The sequence below is a fragment of the Natator depressus genome, chromosome 3 (assembly GCF_965152275.1).
Source record: "Natator depressus isolate rNatDep1 chromosome 3, rNatDep2.hap1, whole genome shotgun sequence".
In the NCBI taxonomy this organism is placed as follows: Eukaryota; Metazoa; Chordata; order Testudines; family Cheloniidae; genus Natator; species Natator depressus.
This window is the reverse complement of record NC_134236.1, coordinates 177,412,054-177,434,070: the sequence shown is the minus strand read 5'-3', so window position 1 is coordinate 177,434,070 and position 22,017 is coordinate 177,412,054. Positions and strand designations below refer to the sequence as shown.

The 22,017-nt window shown below is 42.6% G+C and overlaps 1 protein-coding gene across 1 annotated transcript in view; it reads left to right on the top strand.

Moving 5' to 3' along the window:
• STPG4 (sperm-tail PG-rich repeat containing 4) overlaps nt 1-3,855 on the top strand; it is a 31,112-nt gene extending 27,257 nt beyond the window's left edge. Inside the window, exons 6-7 of the mRNA XM_074949390.1 lie at nt 2,301-2,405; nt 3,739-3,855. Coding sequence (XP_074805491.1) covers nt 2,301-2,405; nt 3,739-3,855 — 222 coding nt within the window. The remainder of the gene's footprint in view (nt 1-2,300; nt 2,406-3,738) is intronic.
• Nucleotides 3,856-22,017: the final 18,162 nt, after the last annotated feature.

Below are 22,017 nucleotides of genomic sequence, written 5' to 3'. Positions count from 1 at the left end.
GCTGCTGCCTATTAATTTCATTTGGTGACCCATAGTTCTTGTGTTATGAGAAGGAGTAAATAACACTTCCTTATTTACTTTTGCCACACCCGTCATGATTTTATACACCTCTATCATATCATCCCCAAATAGTCTCTTTTCCAATCTGAAAAATCCCAGTCTTTTTAATCTCTCCTCATATGGCAGCCATTCCATACCCCTAATAATTTTTTTGCCCTTTTCTGAATCTTTTCCAATATTTTTTTTGAGATGGAGCAACCACATCTGCATGCACTGTTCAAGGTGTGGGCGTACCATGGATTTATATAGCAGCAACACGATATTTTCTGTTTTATTATTTATCCCTTTCTGAATGAGTCCCAACATTCTGTTGGCATTTTGAACTGCCGCTGCACATTGAGTGGATGTTTTCAGAGAACTATCCACAATGACTCCAAGATCTTTCTTGAGGGCTAACAGCTAATTTAGACCTCATCATTTTATATGTATAGTTGGGATTATGTTTTCCAATGTGCATTACTTTGCATTTATCAACATTATCATCTGTCATTTTGTTGCTCAGTTACCCAGTTGCTGCTCCCCCTTTTCTTTGCTGGAGCGAGTCCTTTTTATAAAATTGCAGTCCTCTTTGTCAGGCGACCACTTTGAACTGCTTCAGGTCCCTCATCAGCTGATCTGTTGCTTGGTCGCAAGCCCACCTGGAAGCACAGTTTCCCCTATGTAGCGGACAGCTCACTATCTTAGAGATTTTTCCGTTTGAATGGAAGACCATCCAGTTTAATGACTCTTGATTCCTTTCCACTGTTAGCTCTCTGCTGGGCACAGGACTTTCTCCTGGCACCTCCTCAAGATGGCAGTTAACAGACAAGAGTAAAGATATACTGCTATTTTGAAGTCCAAATGTCATTCACAAAACAAAATATAGTTTGTAGGGCCCAAAGCCCCAAAGGGACTTAGTCATTGCAATGCTCAATGTCACAGCACCTAACTTTTAGTAACCTAGAAAAATCATCGGAACAACACTGATCCACAAAGGTGAGTTAGGCACTGGCTCCTATACAATGAATGGGGAGAGAGAGGCACCTTAGAATGTGATCCACAAAAGCCAGCACGCTAGGTGGGGAGCTGCCTAAGATAGCCAATAGGAGATGCTGACAAAAAGGGAGCTGCTAAGCTCCACCATTCTCAGGGAGACAGTCACCTACTCTGCTTAGCAGTCCATGAATGGCAACATGCCACCTGGAGTCAGACAGCTTTGGCACCTAAGGTGTTCCTTGGAGGTATGAGTTAGGCACGTGCCTGGTCCACACAAAACAGTCAAAGGTGGAGGTGCCCACCTTATAACTTCTAGTCTAGTGGTTAGAGCATTCACCTGGGATGTAGGAGAGCCAGGTTCAATTCCCCCTCTTCCCAAAGGGGCAGAAAGGATTTGAACAAGGGCTTCCCACCACCTCTCAGGAGGGTGTTCTAACCACTGAGCTATGGGATACTCTCAGGCTCTCCTCTTGAAGCTGTTTCATTGTGGAGAAACAATGAAAGTGGCTGGAGCAGGGGGGTCTCCCACCTCCTAGGTGGCTGCCCTAACTACTGGATTACAGAAGTCTTTTAGGGTAGATTGTGCCTGTCCCAGGCACAAGTAACCTAGAAGGTATTAGGACCCACAGGCAGTTACAGTCCTCTTGCTCATGTCCCCTGGACTGCTTGACCTCCCCATGTGATGAAGGGATATGACGCAGCACTCACTACCATGCCCACTCTCCTTTAGAGAGGTTTATTCATCCAAATGTAAGCACATAACTAGTAGACAGTTCCTCAGCTCACCCTGTGTCCTATAGTCTCACAGCCTCCCCTTCCAGGGGTCAGCCAGCTGCCTTCTCAGGGCCAGTTTTCATTCAGGCAGCCCTACCCCTCTTCTAGAACACCAGCCCCAGGGTCACCTCCCTGAGCACCTAGCCCTTGTTCCAGGGATCCACCACCAGCCTGCTCCAATCATTCCTCCTCTGCCTGCCCTCTGACAGGCCTTGATAGTTCCAGGTGTAGCCCTGCCCTCTTTAATTGGCTTATCTGAGCTCAGCTGCTCTGACATAGGAACTGCGGCTGGAGGATGAAAGGCTATGGCAGAAATGGTACATATGTGCACTAGTGTGGGTTCTGTGAAGTATAATACCATTCATTATTATAATCAGATAAAATATGTAAACAGAATATTTCACCTTAATTTGACACCAGAAGAAAAGCTATGAACTGTTCCAGCTTGTGGGAATACACCTTTAAGAAATCCACTTTTGGTTGTGTTGTAGAAAGAAGGGCCAGGGCCAGGTGAATATGAAATGAAGGGAAAACCACTTCACCCTGTATCTTCGTGTTTCCAGTCCAAAGTGCCTAGGTTGCAGCCAGTCCGTTCAGTAAGTGGTTCATATTTCAGACTAATCTATAGAGTATGTCAACTGCTTGAAATTAATCATGCAAAGTCAGTGTTTAAAGCAACAGTTACAAAGTATCACTCTGAGAGAGATTAGAGAGGTAGGACTTTGGACTAAAGAAAGAACACACTTCAATGTTAGCTACAAAAAATTTTGGAAACTAGTGTGAGCTATGGAATATTTCCCCTTTTCAGCCATTGGGGTAAATCCAGCCTATCTTGGTAGCTACCCAAAGTCATCCTAGTTCTCTGCCAGCTATTGGGTGGCCTATATGGAATAGGTTTGTTGTGTGTGTTTGGTTTATAAACTTTTCTTGGGGGGTGAGGAGGGAGACAGAGACAACCTTTGGAGAAAGAAACTAAATTACATTGTTGTGTGAGAATACAAGAGGCTGAGGAAAGTGTAGCCTGATGGAGAGGTGCAACGTGATTGCACACTTGAGAAGTCATAGACCACCCATCGTGGCCTTCTAAAACATTAAGAATGTGAAAGGGAATTATGGGGTTTCTGAGTAGGAATAAGCTTTGGGAATAGAGCTTGTTCCCTCTCACAATCTCATTTTCTTTGGTAGAGCCACGTCACATGTTAAATAGCATTGGCTTATGTTTTCAATAAAGTGTATGCAGCATTCTATAAAACACTTAACTATGACCAGGCAGCTGCTGTGATGTGACTGCTCCTTATTACACTGATCAGAATCATCTCATTGTTACTTTGTTCTCCCCTGCCAGACCGCCACATCCACCTTTTGTTTTTCATCTTGAACTTTGGCACTGATTCTGCACATGCTTATGCAAATATGTAACTTTAAGCACAAGAGCAGATACATTGAAATCAGTTGGATTACACACATGCATAAATATTTAAACTATAGGGGTCTCTTTGTAAGCTCTTTTGAGACCATCTCTTTATTATTCGAGGCAGCAGGACCTAGAAGATAGATTACTGAACTGGGACTTGGGCGATCTTGTTTCTATTCCCAGCTTTGACGCTGGCCTGCTGGGTAACTATGGGCAAATCATGTCATTGCCCTGGGACTTGGTTTCCACATCTGTAAAATGGGGATCATGATACCTACCCCATTTGCAAAGTGTTTTGACAAATACAGCTGAAGAGTGCTATGTGAGAGCTAGGTGTTGTTATCTGTGTTTGCTCAATGAGGCCTGATCCCTATTTGTGGCCTTAGGCAATATAAATATTACAAGTAGTAATAATGATGCATATTTTCCTTTTGCAATGCTACTAATGGGGTATATTGTTCTTTATTCCACACACATCTCCCTCATTTACTTATTTGTTTCTTTCATTTTTATAGAAAATACCAGGTCCAGGAGCTTATGAGCCCACAAGGCAGTTTCCAAAGCAACCACGAACTATTGTGAGCCTGGGTCACGAGCACAGCATCTTCTTTAGCAACACATTTGGGTTTTAGAATAAACTTTCAAAGTACCTGCTTTTAAAAGAAAGCCACATCCTCTCCCTCCGCCCTTAGAAACCCAGCCTTCACCCCTGTGTATTTGTCCATGATGCTCTTACCATTAGAAACTCAGCATTTGCCAACAGTTAACACAGTGGGAACTGAGATAGAGCAGGAAATAAATGTGCTAAGTATAGACAAAGTGGGGGAGTCATTGGCAAATGTTGCCTCTTCAGTGGCAACCACAGTATGTGCTGTGATATTTCATGTTTGTAAGGTGTTATATGCATATTTAAGTATTAGGCATGGAGCATTGGAGGGCAAAGAGAGCAGGAGGTAACTGGACCAGAGGTAGATGGAGGATTTGAGAAGGAAGTTGGAAGTAATGGAGAGAATGAAAGGAGAGACCGAGGAGTTAGAGGAGAAAGAGATTGTGGGGAAGGAGAGGAAAAAACTATTTAATAATGAGGGAAAAGTTTCAAGAGAATCAAAGAAAACCAGCAATAAAAACAAATAACAGAAAAATAAGGTGCTAAATAGAAAGGGAGAATCAGAAAAGATTAAAAAATATATCTTGGATAAATGGAAACACACTTTCTGGCCCCACTTCAGCAAGGTACTTAATTATGTGACTTATTTAGGGCATTGACTTCAGTGGAACCAACGCAGGCTCAAAGTTGCACATGTGCTTTAAATACCTTTCCGAACCAGTGGTTCTTTCAGGAACAGCAGTGACTGCTATAGCTAAGGCTGCTTAAATGTTTTTATTCTGATGCCCATTTCCAGCTTCTTATATCTTTCAGCTTTGAGTTGAAATTTTTCAGGTTTAGTCTCTTTCCAAAGGTGACTTTTTGCGTGTTTGTATTGTAAAGTTTGAGCAAAACTGGTTCAACCATTTTTAAGCAGGAGAAGAGTAAAAAGTATTTTTCATAAATACTTTAAAAACATTGAGAGTTTTGCCAAATTAGTGCTCAATCCTGCGAGGTGCTGAGACCTTTCAACTCTCACTGGCTTCAATGACTGAGCACCTCGCAGGATTGAGTTTTATAAAACCATAATTTATCACTGTTTGTTTGTTTGTTTACCAATTTATTGCCAGTATCTCGGAATGTTACTTAATCTCAGCTACACGTGATTTCCATGACTGGTGTTAAGTTTCATTACCTTGAAAGCTAGAATCAAAGTCCAGCAAATAATGGCTTGTCCAAGGCATCAGCACCTTCTGTTTTTACTGCTTACTGCTAATATCCAGGGGGGGTAAAAAAAGGTTAACACAAGGTATAAAGTATTGGCTCTCTAGCAAAGCTCTAGCATTTTTAGTAGAGGGATGGAATTCTGACTGCAGTGATGCAGTGAGATTAGGAGACTAGGTAATAATAAAGGGGGAGCCCTGGGGTGAGAGAGCCATTTGAAAATACTTAAGCAGTGTAAGTAGGGTTTGCCCCACTTCACTGAGTTTCTGAGGCTTGTGTGTCAGTTACTGGGAGATAACGCCTACTGAGACACAGAGATTTGAAACTTGAAGCTGAGATCTGGGGAAGTGATATTTGTTTGAGTGGTCAGCCTGGCAGAGAGAACAGGAGAAAAGTCTCTGCTGATCTGAGACCATATTAACGGGGAAGTCTGTATCACTTTTTTGTAATGACAACATCTTTTTGTTCTTATGGACCATGGTTCTGTCTTCCTCATGCAAAAGCAAAAAAAACCCCACAAAGCTTTCCATTGCAGCAGATGTTCTTGATTAGCCCCTCAAGGTAATAGTTTACTTCTTTGATTTGTATGTTTAATGCATGCAATGAACATAGTGTTCTGTGCATGCTGCTACATCTCTGCATTTGTTGGATTACTCTGGTAAACTCACACACATATATACACTACTTTACATGTATGTGATACAGCAGGACTGGAAATATAAAGTCAAAAGGACATGAACAAACTCTTAGCATTTTTCACCTTTTAATAAATAGCTTTCTTGTCTCTAATGAAGGCTTAAAAGCCTTCTTTGGTGGTAACATTCTCCCTGCATAAGACCCCTGCACAGCACTGAATTGTGGGGCTTCAGGCCATCAAAGGGCCTACTTCAGGCCAACTGCACTGGGTAAAATATATTGCACAGGCAAAGAGACAGAGCAACTGGGCTTTATGTGGTGAAATGCAGGTGGGGGTTAGGGAGATTAAATCAACACACAAATACCCCAACCAAAGGTATGGGACTGCTCCCACCCCAACATTCACACTTCACATCTTCTACTCCAGCCCTGGCTGAACCACCAGCTCAGTGAGTTTAGGATACTGTGTCCTTACAAATGTGGCTCCTGTGGCCCCCTCCCCTATCCATGCTGACCTATGCAAGTCTGCTGTGGAGAGCCAGTGTGTTACATGCAGGGGAGTGGAGGTGATCCTGCACGTCTGCTCAATGGGGAGCACCTGCACAATGGGGCTTAAGAGGCGCAGGGGAACCTCCCACTTGCCCTCTGCACCAGAGTGAGTTTCATCTTGTATGAGGCTGGGTTTTCCATTGAGACTGAAGCGTGTCTGTGCCAGAGACTACAGTGGGGCTGAAGTTCAGAGGTTAACTTGTGTGCAGAGCCATCATTTGGTAAGCTGAATCAGTAGCTTGGGATTGGCAGCAGCATTCCCACTTACAACCGGGGAAGCCCTGAAAGCTAATCCAGTGGCGTGGAAAACCTAGAAAACACTATTAACAATAAATGAGAGGCTATAATTGGTGAAACTTCTCTGCCTCCCTTAGAGCTGGTCCTGATCGCTCTTAATTGTCTTGATTGGGAACTAGCAGGAAAACAAGAACTCCTATTGTCTGCAATGGAAAAACAGAGGAGAGTGGGACAGGGATTTGTAACTACCTGAATGGAGGAAAAAGACAAAGGAGAGAGAGAGAGAGAGAGAGATGGGGGTGGGGGAGAAAACCCTGCTGTAATCAATAGTAATAAAGCTCCCTTTGATTAAAACACATCAGAGCAGAAAACTGTAATATTCTCCTGCATGGTTTGCCAGAGGGAGGCTCAAGTCATTTCTGTTTTACCTTTTCTTGACCTTATTTTACTTCTAAATTGGAACTGGTGTGATTGCTGCTGGAATACTGTGTCCAGTTCTGGTGTCCACAAATCAAGAAGGATGTTGAGAGATTAGAGAGGTTTCAGAGAAGAGCCACGAGAGTGATTTAAGGATTAGACACGTGCCTTATTGTGATTTTAAACAGCTCAATCTATTTAACTTAACAAAGGCCTAGTCTACACTACAAACTTAGGTCGACATAAACCACGTTAAGTCAAGCTAATGATGTATGTGTCTGCTCTACCGAGTTCCAATTGGCTGATTGTTCAGAAGGACCAGCAGCTGTCATTGAGCTAACTGGTTAGCAAGATGGAAACAAGATGACACTGTCTTCAGTGCATTTAATTTGTCACCCCTTCAAAAAGTACTTGGCCAAGGTGTCAAGGTCAGATGACAAGCAGGACTCCAGCTCCTTGAAACTCATTTTGGGACCAGGCAGATATTATCAGTGTACTGAACTTAGTTGCTGAGGTGGGCAGCAGATCAGCTATATATATGACGTGGGTGACTTGAACTATCACCGCACATGACCATCACTGCTCTGTTAGAAATCATCTGCATAATAAGTTTCTTGTCTGATAGCATGGAATATAATTTTAAGATTAGTCCACAGTGCCAAACTGTGTCCTATGCTGATGGAAGATCAACAATCACAGTAGCAATTTTTGTCCTGCCTCAAAGGCATCCTCAATAAAAGATGCCAATCTGATCATCAGCACCACAGCCCAGTCAGAACTCTGCCTGGTAATGAGGTAACTGTGGGTTGATTAAAGAGAACAGTCATTTAAGTACCGGTCTTTTGAGCAAAGAGAGGCTGATCAGACTGATTGGGCAATAGTTCTTTGGGTCATCTGCCTTCTTTCCAGGCTTGAGAAGTCCACTAGACATGATCTTCGTCAGACCTTTGGAACTGTATAGCATTCCAGACAAGTATTAGAGTCTTAGCAGAAAGTCGCAACAAGATGAGCTTGTGTGATGCAGGAACTCCCCTTAGATGTTGTCAAGCCCAGGAGCCCTGAAAAGTTTTAAGAAGGAAATTGCTGATTCCAGTCCCTCCCTATTGAATGGCTGGCATAGGGTAAAGTTGGCCGAGGGAGCTGACTGACTCTTTCTGAGAGCAGACAATACCTTCTGGTCATGCTCACTTTTTGCAATTATTGGACAACTGTTGGCACAAGGTGGGCTGCTACAGCATTTGCTGACACATGTGCAGACCTTTAGGGCTCACTTCTGTCCAAAGGCAACAGAGAAGGCCCCAAGCTCCTCGGCTTGAGTGTGTGAAGTCCAGACTTTCAATACAGTCAACCCAGACTTTTGCAACTGGTACAATCCTAACAGCACAACTTATGGGGAACCTGCTATAACTGGTGCATCCCCTTTTCCTGAATGGATGGTATTGTTTTTCTACTTCATCAGTCTGTTTTTTAAAAACATTTTCATGATACTGGCAGTCTCATCTCATAGTAAAATACATTGTGTCCTGGCTTTACGATAAACATATATCTACATAAAATGACAGGTTTCAGAGTAACAGCAATGACAGTGTTCCACAGAAGTCAACAGATGTCAATGCCCTTAGGCTTGGTACAGTCAATCTTGTCCTGTTCATTTTGCTGTTTTTCTAAAAGCAGCTCCCTTTGCTGTGATGCGGTTGCCTCTAAGATAAGGGATACATGGTGAAGTTTTCTTTTGGGGGGGCTTTCAACTATTTATCTGCACACAGGTAATGTGGGAGTTGCGTTTCATTTTGTCATCAGAATTTCAGAAAGGATGTTAATTGCACCCACTTGCTCTGCTTAGCTTTTTTAAAAATTGAAGAGCTAGCTACTCAGCGATGTTGCTCCATTGACTTCAGGATCTGGCCTCATATGGGTCTGGCTAGAGTTTCCAGGCTGAGTAGAATAATAATGGGAATCTGTGCGTCAAAAACTCTGGGCCTGATTCTGCTCTCACTTACATGGGGTTTAACACCAGCATAATTCCACTGACTTCAGTGGAGTTATTCCTGATTTACACTGGTGTGCGGAGACCTTAATCAGGCCTTTTGTACTGAATATAGGCAGCAAAATGTAATGGGCTTCTTCATTCTTTTAGCTGACAAGAGATTGACATGGGGCCCGATCCTGTTAGGTCCTGGCTTCAGTGAGACTGAGGGTGCTCAGCATGTCACAGAAAATCCTTGGTACCTCCCAGAATCAAACACTTGCAGCCAAATTTTCCAACCTGGTCATTGAATGTGGGTGTCTTGGTTTTTAGGTACCGAGCTTGAGGTGCTGTGGAACAGACTGTCAGAGGTGCTGAGCTTCCATAACACCCATTGTGGGTGCTCAGCACAGCTGATAATCAGGCCTGAGTGCCTCAAGTGGAATCTAAAACCCAAGGCTCCTAAACCCACTTCTGATTATGCTGGCCTAATCCTCAGCTTTGTTTTATGTTTGCTATGAGCTAATTCAATTTGTTTGTGACAGTGGAATGTACACTTGGGAATGAATTACCACACTGACTTCTCTTCACTGTTCAGTCCTTCACAATCAATGGAGAAAAGGTAAAGTTTTATTCTTTGCCTTAGCTCTGATTAGGGTGACCAAATGTCCTGGTTTCATAGGGACAGTCCCGATATTTGGGACTTTTTCTTATATAGGTACCTATTATCCCCCCACCCCCATCCCGATTTTTCACATTTGCTATCTGGTCACCCTAGGTCTGATCAAACATGCAGGGCATTATTGTGCCATTAGGCACAGCCCTGCCCCAGAGGCAATGCGTAGTTGCATCACACCAGGAGAAGCCTAAGAGGCATTGTGCTTCAGAGAGGCACAATTTCTCCTAGAGTGCACCCTTATACAGTGCAGGGAGCAACTTGCTACAGCCTCCTTTCAGGGTAACACATTCCCACCTCCCATGTAGCCAGCCAGTTCTGCTGGCAGGTACATGCTAGGGAGCCATGGCTTAGCTTGTTCCATGCCCTACTCCCTGTCCACTTACTTCCTGGGAAGTGTCCGGGGCAGAACCCTTATGCTGCCTCTAGCACCCAGAGCCACGATCAGGATAGCTGAAACGTGGCCATGCAAGGAGGGGGATCTTTATTCCCTGTCGCCCCTCCCTCCCAATACCCTGTGTGGCTGTCTTAGTGCTAGTTGCTCTCTGGTGACTAGCATCACACTCCTAGAGCAAGCAAATGGATCGTTGCGTGTCCTTATCCAAATGTAGGATGTATGTGTCAACTACCTCCTTATTACATAGGTTCCTCACGCTCCAAAACTTCTATAACAAGGACGTGCTATTTTCACAGCAGTGTTACATGTCGTGTATACAGGGACCTTTACTTCAGTTAGTGCAGGGGTTCTGAAACTGGAGGTCATGACCCCTTGGGGTCGCAAGGTTATTATGTGGGGGTCCCGAGCTGTACAGTGCTGAAGGCAGCGCTGCCGTCAGCAGCAGCGCAGAAGTAAGGATGGCAATGGAGCACCAAGTCTGCTGTGAAAAATGATACCGGCAAAGTTTCTTTGCGTACCCGATACTAAACAGGAACTATTTTTTTAAAAAAAAGTTTCCGTTTTTATAACAATTCAATAAAATGCGTTTTAGTCTTAATTTAAAAGTGGTGAGAAAAGATACATTCATTTTAAACAATAGGGTTATAAATTTAGCATTTAAAGTAATGTTCAATATAAAATTCTGTTTTTTCTTGATCAGGGTGGTGGGGGGGTTGCACTCAGAGGCTTGCTTTGTGAAAGGGGCTGCCAATACGAGAAGTTTGAGACTCTCTGAGCTACAGCCAATAAAATGGTGGGCAGGTCTACACTTAAAACACTGCCTCGGTGCAGCTGCACCAGTGCAGCTGTGCTGCTATAGAGCTTTAATGAAGACACTCTATGCAGGTGGGAGCAAGCTCTCCTGTTGGCGCAGTTAATCCACCTCTGCAAGAGGTGGTAGCTGTCGCAGCAGGAGAAGCGCTTCTGCTGACGTAGTGCTGTCTACACTGGCGCTTAGGTTGTTATAACTACATCGCTCAGAGGTGTGGATTTTTCACACCTCTGAGCGACATAATTATGTCAAAGTAATTCTGTAGGGCAGAGCTGCCAGGTATTTCTCTGATGGGTCCAAACATAAAGTGAAGCTCAACGGCTCTTCCTCCTGTTTCATACAGCTTTTACAAAGTATATAAAGGAAATGATCAACTATGTTTTCTCTGTTTTAAAAGATCTATTGAGCTATCCGATGTACAAATCATGGCTCCAGTCCTGCAAATGTGTAAGCATGTGAGCTATTCTGTTGAGGTCAATGAGACTACTCCTGTGAAGAGGAATTACTTTTTCAGAATTGGGCCTGGTATGTGGACATATAGGATATTTTTATTGGGAGTTGCATATATAGTGGTAACTTATTGCTCAGCGGCTTGAAGGGGCAAAAAAAGACGTCCTGTGTAATCTAACTGGAAGAAATATATTCATTATAACCTTGGATTGTCAGACACAAACCAGTTGTCTGATATGATCATGGATCCTAACCAGTATGGCTGGGTAGATAGATTGATATCTGAATGATATTCAGGGCCTTGATTAAGGTGGATTTTAAAGTGTGTAAGGGTTCTTCATATGCATACACAGCACGTAGGTCAATATTAGAAAATGGGTATTGTGTACTTAGGACTTATATGCACACACAGGACTCTTCACTCCAACCGCATGCCAGGACAGCTGAGAAACTGTCCCAGTATTATGACTTTGCTGCTTGTTTGTCTCTACTGTGTGCACACCACTTTTAATATAAAAATACCTTTTCTACTAGCAAACATGCTTTGATTCAACCAGGTCACTATCATTTATAAGGGATGTGAAGCCATGAAGCACATACACCACGGATAACCTTTCCACTCCCCGACTACTACATATATGCTTCGTGCTGTGATCGCTTGAAAAGTTGTACTTTAGTGCTTTATGTTCACCATATGTGTGTGCCTGGCAGTTGCACAGAATGTGGCCTTGGTTAAAGTCTGTTGCTAAGCAATAGTTTCAGGTAAGGAATACATACAAATCTCTTAGGGCTAGCTTATGCACTTGGGACTCTCTAGAAGGGCTGTGGAAGAGCCTCACTGGGCCTGGAGTCCCTAGAAGGAATTCTGGGTGGAGGCTCCCGGCCAGGGCGTACCAGCCTTGGTGACATCTGCCTTGGTGACAAGTGCAGTGTATTCTCTGTGCCATGATGTCAGGCCATTTGTGCTGGATAGTTTGGAAGGTATGATCCCACCCTCACTCAATCCCTCCCAGTTCACATGTGGACAGCACGTGTCCACAGGGGCCTAGGAGGGAGTAGGATTTGTGTTTCCCATGATAGTTTCCTTCCCTCCTCACCCCCACTTTACTTGCATGCACACACCAGCCAAGTGCTGACCTACATTATGAAGGCATCAAGAGCAACTCCATAGTTAAGGTTGCCTTGCATTGTGCAGGGATGGCCGGGATTAAATCTATTTGTAGAGCAGGTCAAAACTTTCCAAATGAATTTTGTTTTTTAAATCAAAAAATGAAACTTTCTGCACAAAACTCTGACTTTATTGAAATATTTTCTGCAAAATTTTTCAAATTTTTATGGACAATTTTATCAAAATGATTACTGACCTTTTTCATTACATATTTTTCATTGTGGCTTCAATAAAAATTCAGATCAATAAAAAGTTGCAAATGTTTTTTGAGAAAGCGGAACGTGAGTCTCTCCCCTTGTGAAATGGAAACAATTTCAAAATTGTTCATAATTTTGGTCTTTGTATTGTCACCCAGTTCTGTGTCTGCCGGTGAAATCAATGTACATCAGCCCCAGATTGATGATACTCACTCTGAGGGCTTACAGAGTGAATTAGCAGGGAATTTAGAAATCTCGCTGGCCAGCAGTACACTTTTTACTTGTGGGCAGCTATTATAAATCACTATCTATTGAAAAAGAAGAAAAGGTGAGGCTGCTAGTCTACAGTGCCTCATTTCTGACAAACGGGCTGTAAACCCTCCAGCGTTCGCTCCATGTAGCTCTGGCCCCAGGCTGGCTAGCTATCACACTTAGAATACCCAAGTTATTCGCATGGTCTGTCATAGCTGCTTTTATTTACACCCAAGGAAACCAATAGAGAATTACTTAGCAAAAATGGCCAGCTTCAGCACATAGTGAAATACTGAAGTTCTCCTACCTACCCTACTTCTTGAGCACGGCTTCATTAATACAATTCATCAGCCAGCCTCTCACTCTAGCTCCCTCCTATGATATCTACTGTGTCCCCCCCCCCCCAGCCTCCCATGGACCTGTGAGGGTTTATTCTTTGGCTGAATCCCTATAGTCCACCAGTGCATAAAGTGCCTCCTAAGCAGAGTTGCAAACTTAATTTCCAAGGGAACTTTTGTGGTAAGGCTCCTTTGCTCCACAATACCCCTATTTCTGGGACTAATGGGAGGGAGAGAAAGTAGCTGTATGGGCTGTGGGCAGGTGTAGGTTTGTAATTGTCAAGGTTCCTCCCCCACTCTGAACTCTAGGGTACAGATGTGGGGACCTGCATGAAAAACCTCCTAAGCTTATCTTTACCAGCTTAGGTCAAAACTTCCCCAAGGTACAAAATATTCCACCCTTTTGTCCTTGGATTGGCCGCTACCACCACCAAACAAATACTGGTTACTGGGGAAGAGCTGTTTGGACACGTCTTTCCCCCCAAAATACTTCCCAAAACCTTGCACCCCACTTCCTGGACAAGGTTTGGTAAAAAGCCTCACCAATTTGCCTAGGTGACTACAGACCCAGACCCTTGGATCTTAAGAACAATGAACAATCCTCCCAACACTTGCACCCCCCCCTTTCCAGGGAAATGTTGGATAAAAAGCCTCACCAATTTGCATAGGTGACCACAGACCCAAACCCTTGGATCTGAGAACAATGAAAAAGCATTCAGTTTTCTTACAAAAAGACTTTTAATAGAAATAGAAGTAAATAGAAATAAAAAAAAAAAACCCTGTAAAGTCAGGATGGTAGATACCTTACAGGGTAATTAGATTCAAAACATAGAGAACCCCTCTAGGCAAAAACCTTAAGTTACAAAAAAGATACACAGACAGAAATAGTTATTCTATTCAGCACAATTCTTTTCTCAGCCATTTAAAGAAATCATAATCTAACACGTACCTAGCTAGATTACTTACTAAAAGTTCTAAGGCTTCATTCCTGGTCTATCCCCGGCAAAGACAGAATATAGACAGACACACAGACCCTTTGTTTCTCTCCCTCGTCCCAGCTTTTGAAAGTATCTTGTCTCCTCATTGGTCATTTTGGTCAGGTGCCAGCGAGGTTACCTTTAGCTTCTTAACCCTTTACAGGTGAGAGGAGATTTCCTCTGGCCAGGAGGGATTTTAAAGGGGTTTACCCTTCCCTTTTATATTTATGACAGTAATCAAAGGGAATACGTGCAGTGGTCTGTAGGATTGGAATAAGGATGTGTATTATGTGTGGCTCGCAAAACAGGCTGTAGGGCACTTTTAGATGGTAATATTTCCTTGACAAATGAGTTCCTAGTGAAATGCAGTCTTCTCACCTTAGCTGTAAGCTAGTTAGTTTTTTGGTGGGTGAGATAGAGCTGGGTTCAAACTGCACAAGCTGGATGTAGATCTGGATTTTGAACAGCTCAAAGTCTGGAATTTTGGTTTCAGCCCATTCCTAATTTATACTGATGGTTCCTGTTCTGTGACTCTCTGCTGGTTTTGGTCTTACTGAGGCCTCATGGCATAACCCCAAGAGCCAGCAAATGCTGTTTCTCATTCCTAGTTAGCAGTGGCATTTATAAACATGTCCAAGAAATGACTATGCTCCCTTGGGGATAAGGAAGGACCAGCTGGCTAAAAAGAGAAGAAAAGTTTTATATCCATGTAGTAGCTAACTATTATTTGGAAAGAAACAGAACTTTCTGTGTTTGCCTGATGGTTCTTGGAGCTCTGGCTTAATAGTAAAATGACCTTCACATGCATGTCTTTGACTCCTTCCTGGAGAAAAATGCAATTTTCTCTCCATCAACACTCATTTCAGAACTCCAGCTTAGAAATTCTGCTGCAGGTGCCCTGGCTAGTGATGCTGCAAATTAAGCTACTATCTTTAATTTCATAATACATTAACCCCTTAAAGTTTGCTCCTGGATCCTGAAGTAGATAAGTTTAAAATTGATGGATCAATAGTTGGCAGGAAGTACATTGTATGTGTAATAGGCTATATAAATGCTTCTTGGCTGTAAGTCCTGGGACAGTAAAGAGGTCATCTATCCTGTCTAATCGAATCTCTCTTGATATCTATCCCTACATATACCTATCAGTATGTGTAGCTTCATTCCTAGCAGGAAATAGAGCAGGGGTCTTGTCTCGCTTCTTAAGTCTAGGGGCTTTGAGGTTCTGGCCAGGTGCTTCAAGAGAGGGAGGGAGCAAGGGGGGGGAGCTTCCCCCTCACTCTGGGTGCAGGGTGGGAAGAGGGAGTGGAGCCACACTGAGCTGCCAGGCTCTTTCTGCTCCCTCTTCCCCCATCCTCCCATGTGAGAATGGTGCTGGCTCCCAAAGAAAACACAGGGGGAGGGGAGGAGAGCTCTGCCTGCTTCCCGCAGCAGTTCTGATTAGCTGCTCTACCCCAGGAGGCTGGTAAGTAGAGAAAGTAGTCAATGAGAAGGGGTTTTCCCCCTGGCAGGGCTGAAATTCACAAGGGGGCTGGAGTCACATCATCACCAGACTGGCTGCAGCATTGGACAAAATCCCATGACTCTCAAAGAAATCGCGAGAGCTGGCAACAGTGCAGCAGCAGCACTGCACAGGCAAGTCAAGCACACATACCATGCCCTGTCTGAGGCACCCCAGGGCCCTCACCAACTTCTCCCCTTAACTCCTTCTTCTGGGGAGCTGAGCAGCCTCTCTGCACTCCAGATAGAATCATGGAATATCAGGGTTGGAATGGACCTCAGGAGGTCATCTAGTCCAACCCCCTGCTCAAAGCAGGACCAATCCCCAATTTTTGGCCCAGATCCCTAAACAGCCTCCTCAAGGATTGAACTCACAACCCTGGGTTTAGCAGGCCAATGCTCAAACCACTGAGCTATCCCTCCCCCCAGTGTAACTTGGTCTACATCGTTTGTGCCAATTAGGTCAGCCACTCCCCTTCATCTCTTCCTAATAAAAGGAAGTTCCATTTTCCAAGCTTGACCTGTTGCACACTTAGTGTCCACTTATAACCCTTTTAGCCTTCTCCTGTGCAAGTGGTTTCAATTTCTGGCCATAAGTCATGAGGTCATTTTCTAGCTCTGCTTGCCAGTATGCCTGAAGTCATCCCTTGATCCTGTCATCTGGTTTGATCATGCTTGTATTTTTTCAGTAAGCCAGAAGTATATTTTTTTTCATTCATTTTGGCAATCTGAAATCAAATCCGTTCTGCAGTTTATGAATATTATGACAGGATTTGTTGTATTTAACTACTCTATTTTTGGAATCTAAAAATATAGAATGCAAAGCTGATAAACAGCGATACTGTAAAGGGGTGTTATACATATATATTTAACACTTTCCTAGCCTTTTCATATGCTTACTGACTACAGCTAACTGGTTGAAGGGACTTGTCCAAGGTCCAGAGGACTTCCCAGCTGGTAGTCAGGAGTTCCAGATTCCTAGTCCTGAGTTTCAAGGGCTTATTCCTCAGCTCTCACTGTATCAGAGTATTTAGAACATGTAGCGCACTTACCATTAGCAGCGTAATTGTCTATCACCCTAATTAAACAGAAAATGCCAATTGATTTATGAGTGGAATTTTTCAAATGTTGGGTCGAATACTACACCCATTGAAGTCAATAGGAATTTTGCCATTGACTTCAGTGGGAGCAGACTTGTGCCAATTAGCTGCACGTTTCACGGCTTGTATTCTTTATGGCGAATGGAATATCTGTGAAGGGAATTTCCAGCTATTTTGTGTTTTACCTTCCTTGCTCAATATTGCTTTTGTAATCATTGTAGCATCTTGAAAATCTAAATACAGAAGCGACTGGACTGGACTCAGCAAGCTTGGCTAAAATGCTCTTCTGTGTCCTGCCAGGAAAAATTCCTGGTAATGAAATGAGGAATGGTAAAGGTAATTTCCACTAAATACACCTCTAATTAATTTTCCTATCCCTCCATCAGACATTGTGCTGTAAATAGCCTAAGATAGCAGCTGCCACCTCCCATGTTAACTGAGAAGAATCTGCGACACCATTGTCTCTGGTTTCTTATCACTTAGAGGGAGGCTAGAGAAGTATCTGTTGTACTGACTAGTCCATCAAATATGAATGAAGCAGATAGAGTGACTGCTTACATAAAGATATCTTTTGATTACACTGAAAACACACACGGGAGTGTTTCAGCCTTGTGCATGGAAAACACTGGAAAGAAATTGCTTAGAAATTAGTTTTCAGTGGTGTGCAGTTTGCAGCTGTCAGGTGATGAATTCTGCCTTTTAGAGTGAAAATTCTGATTGTTTTTATCTTATCCAACCACATCCATGGTATTGAGGATAGGGTGCATGCCTCCTTTTACAGTTCCAGTTTCACCCTAACACTCAAGCCTCTAACATGGTGTGTTAGCATTTAACAACAGGCACACTGAAAAGCCTGGTCCATCCGGAGAATGATAGTAATTCTTATAGTTTACTGTTTAATGGCTTCCTCTCCCCCTGGACTTTGTGCCAGTGCGTATTGTAATGAACAAGTTCTAGAAGAATATTATAGCCTCACTTAATCTATTAGGACACTTTGCAAAGACATTTATTTTGCAATGCCAAGAATTATACAAACAGGCAAACTAAAAATACATGCCTAATAATTGCACAAAGAGAGTCTGCTGCAGCAAACTAATTAGCAGAATGAATTACACTGTAGAAAAATCACTTAACCTTTGTAAGTTTCCTGGTACAATATTTATTAATGCTGTTGCTTTGTTTTGAAGCAATTGCTGTGTGTTATCTAAAAAATACACTCCAGATCTGAGAACTGATATATGCCATCAAGCGTCCCTTTGAACATATTAATTCTATAGGTAGCAAAAAAGGAACTCCCTCATGATCATGTCACACACACAAATGCAAAGGGGTAAATACATGTCTTGTTTGACAAGGCTTGAAAAATTAGAGCCAAATGCTGGGCAAAATGCCCATTGATGAGGAAGGGCTTGCTGGCTTTGTGGGGGTGAATATGGAACATGTGCACAAAGACTGACTCAATAAGCTTTGGCAGGGTTTCTCTGGTGGGCTCAATGGTACTGGAATAGGACTGGTAAAACATTTTCTGTCAAAATGTTTTTTGATGGAAATTGAGTTTTCAGCAAAATATTTTTTTTAAAAGGGTGTCTACGTTCAGTAGAAAATTTCAATTTTTCATCAAAAACCTGAATGCACAAAACTGGCCAAAAACTGAAATATTTTGTCTGAAAACTAAAATATTTTATTTCTGAAATGCTGCCACAGTGCCTAATGTGAGTTGTAGTTCATTGGTCTCATGCTCTCTTTCTCCTCTGTGGATTGCACTCATCAGCAGGACAACATCTCCCATGATCTACGCTGGCCATATGACTTCCATGAGGCATTTACTCACTTCATTAAGAGAGGAGACCCTGGTGCATCATGGGAGAGTAGTCCAACCAGGGAGCCTGTCCTATAGTAAAGACTAGGAACTTGAGGCATTCAAACTACAACTCCCATGAGGCACTGCAGCAGTATTTCAGAATTGAAATACTTTTCCAGCCAAAATAGTTTGTCCAAAAATGTGAACTATTTCAGATTTTGATTTTTCCACAGAAAACTCAACTCAACACCCTCATTTTCCAGCCAGCTCTAGGATGGAACATTGCTGGCTTTGAACCACCCTCAGAAACATTTCCCAGGCTGCTACTGCAGGCTTAGGCTTGCACAGGTGGCCATAGTCTCTATGCTTAACCTCTATATTGTTTTTGGCCTGTAGATACTTATAGTCATGCTTACCTTCTTTTCTCACTTTTAATATTGCTGAAGAGAGATCTGCTGTAGGGATGTGTAGCAGGATTACAAACTGTGAACATCTGTCTCTGCTAGTGTTAGACTATTCTGGGCATAGAAGAGAGGAAAAATGATAGTTTAAAATATTTGAGTGGTATAGACTCTGTGATTTATATCACAGAAAGGAGACAATTTTGTTGGTCTTGACATGCTTGTTTTCATAATAGCTGTCTAGACATTTTTTAAGGTGCTTAAATAATAGTCATTTCAGGCATTGTACCTTCAATAGATGGCAAACATAATAGCCACATGAAAACTGATTTTGTACAGCAGCTCCAATAATTGATCCTCCACAAGAAAAGGAAACCCGACACCTGTAAGGGAGAAGAAAGATGATCCAGTTGCTAGGGCGCTAGCCAGAGACCTGTGTTCAAGTCCTTCCTCTGCCATGGACAAACTTTGTGAGCTTGGGCTGGTCGCTTACTTTTTCTGTGCCTCTGTTCTCCCAACTGTAAAAGGGAGATGACAGTTCTCCGTACCTCTCACAAGGATTGCAAGGGCAAATACATTACTTTAAAACACATTACATAAAATACAGTAATATATGTGTGATAAATACTTCATGTTCTGTAGTTGCAAAAAAATCTAATATTCTGTGGTGTATTAACAGGAGACATATGTGAGACATTGGGAGGTAATTGTTCTGTTCTACTCTGGCCTGGTGAGGCCTCAGCTGGAGTACTTGTCCAGTTTTGGGTGCCACATTTTCAGAAAGAAGTAGACAAACTGGAGAAAGTCCAGTGGAGAGCAATAACAATGATAAAAGGTTTAGAAAACTGGGCATGTTTTGTCTTGAAAAAAGAAGACTGAGGAGGGAACCTCATAACAGTCTTCAAATATGTTTAGGGCTGCCCACTGAAGGCAGGAGAGATGTAATCAGTTTACAATGGTGCAAGGGAGATTTAGGTTGGGTAATAGGAAAAACTTTCTAACCATAAGCATAGCTAAGCTCTGGAACAGGCTTCCAAGGGCGGTTGTGGAATCCCCAGCATTGGAGGTTTTTAAGAACAGGTTAGACAAACACCCATCAGGGACAATCTAGGTATACTTGGTCCTGCCTCAGTGGGGTGTGATGGTCCATGACTCTTCCAGACCTACGTTTCTATGATTCTATTCTTAAAATGATTGTGACGATGCTCAGTTACTAGGGAAATAGGCACTATTTAAGTGACATAGATAGGGAGTGTAATTCCAAAAATTAGATCAGAAAAATCAAAAATAGTGCATTCAACAGCACAAAAGTTAGCAAGTATAGTAAATTCCAGTTATCCAAATTCCCTTTATCTGAAAATCCTATTATCCAAATCCACAGTGTGTTCCTGTGCAGCCCTGTGTTAGTTAATCACACGCTAATAAATTCTCAATTAGCCTCTTAGTGTCTGTTAGTGCTAATCAACAGCTTTGCACTTGTATAGCAGTTCAGAGCAGTTACCCGCAGTTACTGAGACCTAATCCTGTTTCAGCAGTGCGGCATGACAAGCTCTTTATTAAAGTGCAAAGGATTAAGCAAACATCAGCATTCCTCCCTTCATTCCCCATATTTCTATATCAGTGAAATTGCAGCTCAAAAAAGCACGTCTGTTTATTCAAATGCCTGGCTATCCAAAAGTTATGTCTCCCAACTTTCCAAGCTATAGGGACAAACAGACGTGTACTCTAGATATAGCTTTTTTTGTGAGTGTAAATACATATATAAACGTACTGAAACACTGGAAAATGGAAGCACTATTCAATTGTCCTGTGGTAACCATTCAAAAGCTAGTGATTTAGCAGTCTTTGAAAAAGTTAAGTGACCATGGTAACCTGACCTTTGCCTTGTTCTCTTGGACCTTGGGAAAAAAAAATAATGCAGTGAGATAGGAATAAAGAGTCATGGGATGGGATGATGATCTGAAACACCAGGAACTCAGTTCCTGGGCCACTGAAGTTTATGCACTTTTCAGGCATGTAAGGCCATGTCTACACTGGCGAGTTTACAGCGGCACAGCTGTATCGATGCAGCTGTGCTGCGATCTCTCGTGTAGCTGCTCAATGGCAATGGGAAAGAACTCTCCTGTCAACATAATTAAACCACCCACAACGAGTGGCAGTAGCTTTGCTGGTGGGAGAAGCTCTCCCGCCATCATAGCACTGTGCACAGTACCACTTACACCAGCAAAACTTATATCACTCAAAATGGCACCCTGATAGAAGTTTGCCATGGAGCTGGTTTTCATTCACTGTTACACTCATATAGATGATTACTTGGGTGTATCTCTCTTAAGCTAAGAAGGTCAGTTGAGGGACCAGACTTTGCTATTCTAAGAAACTGCCGATGAAGGAAAGGACTTTCTCCTATGCTTGCTGTGATTGGGGTGGTGCTCCTTCAGCACAGGCTTTGAGACCCAGACTTGCAACTCCCACCTCCATTCTTTATACCAGGGGTCGGCAACCTTTCAGAAGTGGTGTGCCGAGTCTTCATTTATTCCCTCTAATTTAAGGTTTCGTGTGCCGGTAATACATTTTAACATTTTTAGAAGGTCTCTTTCGATGAGTCTATATTATGTAACTAAACTATTGTTGTATGTAAAGTAAACAAGGTTTTTAAAATGTTTAAGAAGCTTCATTTAAAATTAAATTTAAAATGGAGATCTTATCAGTTTAGTGCAGTGGTTCTTAACCTGGGGTGCACGCATCCCCTGGGGGTGCGAGATGCCCTTTCTGGGGGAGTGAGACTTTTTTAGAAGGTAAATCACTGAAAACACAAATTTAGCACAGGCACATAAGTACAACTACTTTTGTTTCATTAAACCTATGTACTTATTAATTTTATACATTTTTTTAACAATTACTGTAATATACAAAGTTTTTAAGTTTTCAAGTTTTTAAGCTAATTGTAGTGTAATTTTTGATAAGAGGTGAGAGAACATATTTTGAGAACTCCAGACTGTCAGCCGGCTGAGCGGGGACAGGTGTAGTGTATTAAATTGCTCCCTATAGGAATATGCTACTTACTTACGGCTGCCAGTCCTGATGCTCTGAGCAGCATGGTAAGGGGATGGGGAA